At 46.2% G+C, this 7,500-nt stretch overlaps 1 protein-coding gene across 1 annotated transcript; it reads left to right on the top strand.

The window, feature by feature from the left end:
- Window positions 1-4,916: 4,916 nt before the first annotated feature.
- Window positions 4,917-6,953, top strand: kcnk15 (potassium channel, subfamily K, member 15). The gene is made up of 2 exons (XM_053642770.1): window positions 4,917-5,370; window positions 6,052-6,953. Exons 1-2 carry the CDS (start codon window positions 5,079-5,081, stop codon window positions 6,951-6,953), a joined length of 1,194 nt encoding a protein of 397 aa, XP_053498745.1. The 5' UTR covers window positions 4,917-5,078.
- Window positions 6,954-7,500: the final 547 nt, after the last annotated feature.

Raw genomic sequence — 7,500 nt, 5'->3', positions numbered from 1 at the left:
GGTGCGCTCTGCTGGCCTGGGCTCTTGCCTCACCCTCACTGTAAACAAATGCGAGCAGCACTCAGGAGTAGCTACCACAAAACTACCACAAAACTACCACAAAACTGAGTGCATGACGGTGAGTCGAGGTATTTATGTCCCATAATACTCAGAGACACAGCAGCTACTCTCTTCTATTCCTCACTTTCTCACTCACTCGCCCACTCTCTGTCTCGATTTCTCTCTCTGTCTGTCTGTCTCTCGGTGTCTCTCTCCCTTTCTGTCTCCCTCTCTGTCTCAGCCTTAGATCAAATCACTCAGTGTCTATCTCAGTGTCTCCCTCTGTCCCTTTCAGTGTCTCTCTCAGTCACTCAGTGTCTCTCTCACTATCTCTCTCAGTGTCTCTCTCTGTCCCTCAGTGTCTCTCTCTGTCAAGCAGTGTCTCTCTCTGTCCCTTTCAGTGTCTCTCTCAGTCACTCAGTGTCTCTCTCACTATCTCTCTCAGTGTCTCTCTCTGTCCCTCAGTGTCTCTCTCTGTCAAGCAGTGTCTCTCTCTGTCCCTTTCAGTGTCTCGCTGTACCTCAGTGCCTCTTTCTTTCAATCAGTGTCTTTCTCTGTCCCTTCCAGTGTCTCTCTCTATCCCTCAGTGTCTCTCTCTGTCATTCAGTGTCTCTCTCTGTCCCTTTAAGTGTCTCTCGCTGTCCCTCTCAGTGCCTCTCTCTGTCCTCTAAGTGTCTCTCTCTGTCCCTTTCAGTATCTCTCTCTGTCCCTTTAAGTGTCTCTCTCTTTCACTCAATGTCTCTCTCTGTCCCTCTCAGTGTCTCTCTGTCCCTTTCAGTGTCTCTCTCTGTCCCTCTCAGTGTCTCTCTCAGTATCTCTTTCTGTCCCTTTAAGTGTCTCTCTCTGTCACTCAGTGTCTCTCGCTGTCCCTTTCTGTGTCTCTCTCTGTCCCTCTCAGTGTCTTTCTTTGTGTCTCTCTCTCTGTCCCTTTTAGTGTCTCTCTCTGTCACTCTCAGTGTCTCTCTCTGTCCCTCCCAAACACACTCCCAAACACTCCCACACACTCTCACACACTCTCACACACTCCCACACTCTCACACACTCAGACACACTCTCACACACTCCCATACACTCTCACACACTCCCAAACACTCAGACACACTCCCACACTCTCACACACTCAGACACACTCTCACACACTCCCATGCACTCTCACATACTCCCACACACTCCCAAACACTCCCATGCACTCTCACATACTCTCACACACTCTCACACACTACCACACACTCTCACACACTCCCACACACTCCCATACACTCAGATACACTCTCACACACTCCCATACACTCAGACACACTCTCACACACTCCCATACACTCAGACACACTCTCACACACTCCCACACACTCCCAAAACTCAGAAACACTCTCACACACTCCAACACACTCAGACACAATCTCACACACTCCCAAACACTCCAACACACTTGAACACACTCCCCCTCCAACATATACACGCGCACAAACGCACACACACACACACTCCCATACACTCAGACACTCCTAAACACTCCCAAGCACTCAGACATGCTCTCATACACTCCCACACACTCAGACACACTCTGATTACAGACCTGTGGGTGTTTTCTAAAGAGCAGCAGTGGCCGTGTGCTGGGGTTGGTGGCTGTGTGCAGGTGGATGTCTTTTTGATGGATTGTATGTGTGCTTTAATGACACTTTGATCTGCCTGGCTGTCTCCTCCTGCACACTGCTGAAATCTTATTTTCTCCATTTTATGGCTCCATCTCTCGCTCAAGAGGAGCAGAGCGACACAAATTGATGGATTGGCTCATTAGTGCAGCATTGTTTCTCTGTTAACAGCTGTGTGATGTTTTTAATAAGTTCTGAGCAGGTTGCAGTACACACACAGGACCTGATATCATGATAAATACGCAATAAAGTACAATAATCAATAACGGGAAGGTTTGATGAAGCAGAGATGCTGTTACCACACCAAAGTCGATTATTTTCCTGTAACAGCATGTCTCCAGTTGTTTTATTCCTCTTATACTACAGCACTTCATACCTCATACTTAAAAAAAAATAAATAATCATACATATTCGCTTAAGTCTATAACAGTGGCTAGACAGTTCACTGTTCTGAGGAGGAAAAGATACGTCTCTCATCGCAGTTAGCTGGATAGCTTATTGACAACAAAACACTGTGGTGTGTGCTGTAGTTAGCAGCAGATCCTTTAAGTCCTGTAAGCTGCACTTGGAGGTGGAGCCTCCATGGATTGCACATGTTCGCCCAGGATGTCCCACAGACGCTCAGCTGGATTGAGACATCGGGGGAATTTGGAGGCCGAGTCAACACCTTGAACTCTTTGTCATGTTCTTCAAACCGTTCCTGAACTATTTTTGCAGCGTGTCAGGGCGCATCATCCTGCTGAAAGTGGGCGCTGCTATCAGGGAACACCGTTGCTATGGAGGGATGTACTTGGTCTTGTACTTGATACACATGAATGCCTGGATGCACGGTTTCCCAGCAGAACACTGCCCAGAGCGTCGCACTTCCTCCACCGGCTCGCCTTCTTCCCCATAGTACGTCCTGGTGCTATCTCTTCCCCACAAGACCTGCCATTTTGGACATGCTCTGACCCAGTTGTTCAGCCATCACAATTTGCTCACTCAGATCTTCACGCGTGCCCATTTTTCCTGCTTCCAACACGTCAACTTCGAGAACTGACTGTTCACGTGCTGCCTAATAAATACCTCCCACCCCTTCACCCCTTCACTCATTGTTATCTAGTGTAGGGAAATGACATTGTCTCGTTCCCTCTGAACAAAATGGGTCACGTTCAGTAAACATCTACAACATTTGTGTAGATCCTGCTGGATTCTTTATGCAACATCAAGCTGACCTAAAAAAGTCATTCCTCTCCTCCATCGCGCTTCCTCCGCAACTGTTAAACATGAAGGCGTGCAACACCTCCATCTTTTTTTTTTTTTTGTCACCGTTAATTCTTCACTTCTGAAAGAGTTCATCTCACATTGAAGCCTGGCTTTATTTTTAATGAGTTTGAGGGGAAATACTAAGTAGGGACGCTGTTACTAAGCAACTTGTTTTGGGTAAATCGACTCTCTCTGTCTCTCTCGCGCGCGCGCTCTCTGTCTCTCTCTCTCTCTCTCGCGCGCGCGCGCTGTCTCTCTCTCTCTCTGGAAGGAGTGTACGTATGCATGAGGCGCGCGCGTGTGCAACACCTTTGCCTGTGCTACTACAGCAGGATTTTATTCCGCGTGACACTCTTTAACGCTCCACGAGCGACGAGTGATGCTTGTTTTTCGTGCATTTCCGGTTTTCCGAGTAGGCTAAATGACATGCATGTGGAGAAAGGTAAGAGCACGTCGTACGTGTGTGTGTGCGTGTGTGTGTGTGTGTGTGTGAAGGTATCTCGGACTCTCTGCGCGTGTGCACTTGTACACATTTCCAAGGTTTTGGAGGGTTCTCCACAGTTTGCGCGCGCGCGCGCGCGCGCGTGTGTATTATAATAATGTAAAAGGCACAAGGTGTGATCGTGGTGTTCAGATTTCTGGATTTTCTGCAATATTTCGCCACACACACACACACACACACACACACACACACATGCGCGCGCGAATAATTATGCCCGACATGCTGAGCGTATTTCTTATTTGATTCTGTTTGTTTTTCTCGACTTTACCGGGTGTTTCATAAAGACAATCCTATTATGTATGCAGAATTGATCTTACTGTTTTGTTTCTTCTTTATTTTCTTCTCTCTCCACTTTATTCCTGATTGCTTCAATACTGTAGGCTATAAAGCACAAATTGTCCCACACTGCACGTAGACACTGTATATAATATTACACTTAATGAAATAATGATAATAATAATAATAATAATAATAATAATAATAATAAACCCTGCATGTTTCTTCCTCCTGATGTGCAAATGTTAAAACTGTCTAATCGATTAATTGCTAAATTGTTACAGCTCGTGCTCAAGGGTTTTATATATTTGTTTTTGTGGCACCCTGAACTACCCCCCCCCCCCCCATCCTCCCCTTCTTATTTGATTTCCTTCCCTCTCGACTTTATTGGGCGGAATCGTGCTTCTTAAAGGCGCAGACATCTGCTTATGCACACCGAATCGATTTGTGTGTCGTCTTTCCTTCTTTTTTAACTTCATCCCAACTTTATTTAACAGACGAAGAAGAAAAGTAAACCACCTCAGCATGTTTTCCCTGATCGACGAATCGATTATTCGGCGGAATTATGCTACGTTTGGTGTCCTTGGCGACGCCTGTATATTATTTCGCCTGTATGCAGATCATTTCCATGTGTTATTGTATATATATATATTTTTTTCCGGGATGAAATTGGCTTCACCGAAGGCAGTAAGATCTCGTTGCTTGTCTAAACGAGCTCATGTTTCATGGCGGGTTGATTAAGTGATTATTTGGCGTGGTCATAGGTCATGCCCCCTGACCGGTTGCCGAGCCCGATTATGTTATTTAAGCGATCTTATGTCTAAAATGTCAAATGTCGGGCATTTTCTTCTCTCCACCGTTTATTCCAGATCGCTTCAATAGTGCGTAAGGCGCAAATAATTCTATACGCCATGTAGACGTACAGTAGAACGACCCCGTGTTCGCAGATGTGCAGAATCCGTATAGCGGATCATCGATTAATCGATTAATTAGAAGAGCTTATGTTAAGCTCTGATGTTGAGACCTTTCTTGTGTATCTGATTTTCTTTTCTAATCACTTTATTCCAGACTGATTTAATAGGTTGGACTAATGTGAGGGGTTGGAGTGTTAAATTTAAACTCGACTAATTGTTTTCAGCTAATCGATTAATCGGTGAAATCCTGCTCCGTTCTGATGGGATGATGGGATTATTTCATATCTTGTGTTCTTTTCCTGGGTGAAATCGTGTTTACTGAAAGAACAAAGACGTCTGAATGATCCAATGGCTGGATGATTAACTGATTAATCGGTTATAGCTCGGTTTCCGACCTCAATTCTGTCTCTCTCTCTCTCTCTCTCTCGCTCACTCTCATTTCCTTCTGAGATGAAGAAGCTGAGGAAGCAGACGGTACGGACCCTGTCTCTGATCCTCTGCATGTTCTCCTACCTGCTGGTGGGCGCCGCCGTGTTCGACGCACTCGAGTCGGAGTCGGAGAGCGCGAGGCGTCGCGTATCCGATCAGCGCCGTGCAGAACTCAAGACGCGTTACCGCTTCACGGACGACGATTACCGCGAGCTGGAGCGCGTGGTGCTGCGCGCGGTGCCGCACAGAGCCGGGACGCAGTGGAAATTCGCCGGATCCTTTTACTTCGCCATTACAGTCATCACCACGATAGGTGCACACACACACACACACACACACACACACACACACACACACACACGGAGAGAGAAATCTTTTGTCTCGTTTAGGTTTTTGTCAGCAAAAAAGTTGTTTTTTTTTTTTTTTTGTACGATTTCTGGTCTGATTTGTGAAAGAATCCTTTGGTTGAGATCAGCGGTCTCTCAGAATGCGTACCGTCCACATCGCAGCCGATTTAGTGAAACTGTGAGCGTAGATGGCTGACCACCAAATTCTGGATGTGTGAGAAGTTTTGTAATAAAATCTCAGAGTGTGAGCGTTGTTACGGCTCGCGTCTGAAATCCACCGACAGGAGGATGGAAAAATCTCACAGGACAGCTACAAATACGGTAGCGGCGATGATAAAACATGCTGACGGACATGAAAAAAATCTCCTCGTTACCTCAGACTCACACTTAAAGAACGTTTGCGTCTGTCGTGAGAGAATCTTCAACGTATAATCCGGCGTGGCGAACGCACACATTATCACACATCCGTAATAGAATTCCGACAAGATTTTATTGCCGAATATCCCTAATTTCCCCATCTGGGGATTAATAAAGTATGATCTCATTGTGATCTCGTAGCGTGTGTCAGGTAATAATTTTAAACGCTAGACATTTAGAGCTGACGCTACCTGTGAGGTAATGTTTACTTCCTGTTTTGTCCCCTGCAGGTTATGGTCACGCAGCTCCAGGTACGGACGCTGGGAAAATCTTCTGCATGTTTTACGCTGTTCTCGGGATCCCTCTCACTCTGGTCATGTTCCAAAGCCTGGGTGAAAGAATGAACACTTTTGTACGCTTCCTGCTCCACCGGGGGAAAAAGTGTCTCAGGTTCCGACGTACGAGCGTCTCCATGGAGAACATGGTCCTCGTGGGCCTCCTGTCCTGCCTAGGCACGCTGTGTTTGGGCGCGGCCGCGTTCTCACACTTCGAAGGCTGGACGTTCTTTCACGCCTACTACTATTGTTTCATCACGCTCACCACCATCGGCTTCGGCGATTTCGTGGCTCTGCAGAAGAAAGATGACCTCCAGGAACGGACGCCGTACGTCATCTTTAGCTTCGTGTACATCCTGGTGGGCTTGACGGTGATCGGAGCCTTTCTCAACCTCGTGGTGCTGCGCTTCCTCACCATGAACACCGAGGAAGAGAGGGAACGGGCGTCGTTAAAGAAGAAAGAACGCAACTTCGAAAGAACGCTCGCTAACCAGAACAGCCACAGCACGCTGTTTTTGCCGATGGAAGAGGGGACGAGCTGCACTAACCTCATCCCGTCTCCGAACGCGAACGAATGCTACTCCCGTCCAGCTCTCCCTCGCCCTTCGAATCCTTCTCGCCAGCGGTCGCGTCTCAATTCCCTCTGCTCTTGCTGTTATCGCTTTGATTTGTGCCCCAGCCTCCTTCCGTCTCGACCCGGCTGCAACGTCAATTCGGTTTACTACAGTTCCATTTCTTATCGGATCCATGGAGGTTCCTTTACCAGGGAAAACACCGGATTTTCCTCCCCAGGAAGCACACTCTCTCCTGGGCACAGTTTCAGAGAACTACCCCGCTTACGCAGGAAGTCCGTCTGATTGTTCGCAACGTTTAAAGACACGATTTACAGGCTGTTATACACATATATTTTTGTAGCACATACAAAAAAAACAAGATCTTTCGCTTAGTGTAAGATAAAAATCTGCATGTCTGAACGTCGGCAAACGCGGTAAACAACCTGATGTCAACACAGCAAACCGTTCGTCTTAAAGAGTTTATCACGGGAAAACGTGAGAGATGTATGACCGTGCGCTATGCTAGTTTTAAGTCCTTTTCTAGTGTCTCCTTTTAACTTCTCATGTTTAAAGGAAGCATTTAAATGCTCTTACAGTGGACCGTTTGGACATTTTCAAGGTGGATCATTTGAGTATCAGCTGATATCGATACCCAGCTGATGTGTTTTTCTTTAAAAACTACGAAGCTTTGAACTGTTATTTATTTATTTATTTATTTATTTATTTATTACTGAAAATATAGGACAAAGCACCTAGCTAAAATCACGGCTTATGCAAAACGGCAGTTTTCACAGAAAAAAAAACAAACAAAAAAAAATCACTTACACTGAAGTAAAATAAAGAATAAATT

The sequence above is a fragment of the Ictalurus furcatus genome, chromosome 15 (assembly GCF_023375685.1).
Source record: "Ictalurus furcatus strain D&B chromosome 15, Billie_1.0, whole genome shotgun sequence".
Taxonomy (NCBI): Eukaryota; Metazoa; Chordata; class Actinopteri; order Siluriformes; family Ictaluridae; genus Ictalurus; species Ictalurus furcatus.
Note: the sequence above shows the minus strand (reverse complement) of the source record. Positions and strands in the feature narration are given on the sequence as shown.

What these genes read in the sequence shown, in the direction of transcription:
- kcnk15 (XM_053642770.1), top strand. Translation starts at nt 5,079, where the DNA reads ATGAAGAAGCTGAGGAAGCAGACGGTACGGACCCTGTCTCTGATCCTC. An exon ending in TACAGTCATCACCACGATAG is followed by an intron (nt 5,371 to 6,051) that starts GTGCACACACAC and finishes TGTCCCCTGCAG; the next exon opens with GTTATGGTCACGCAGCTCCA.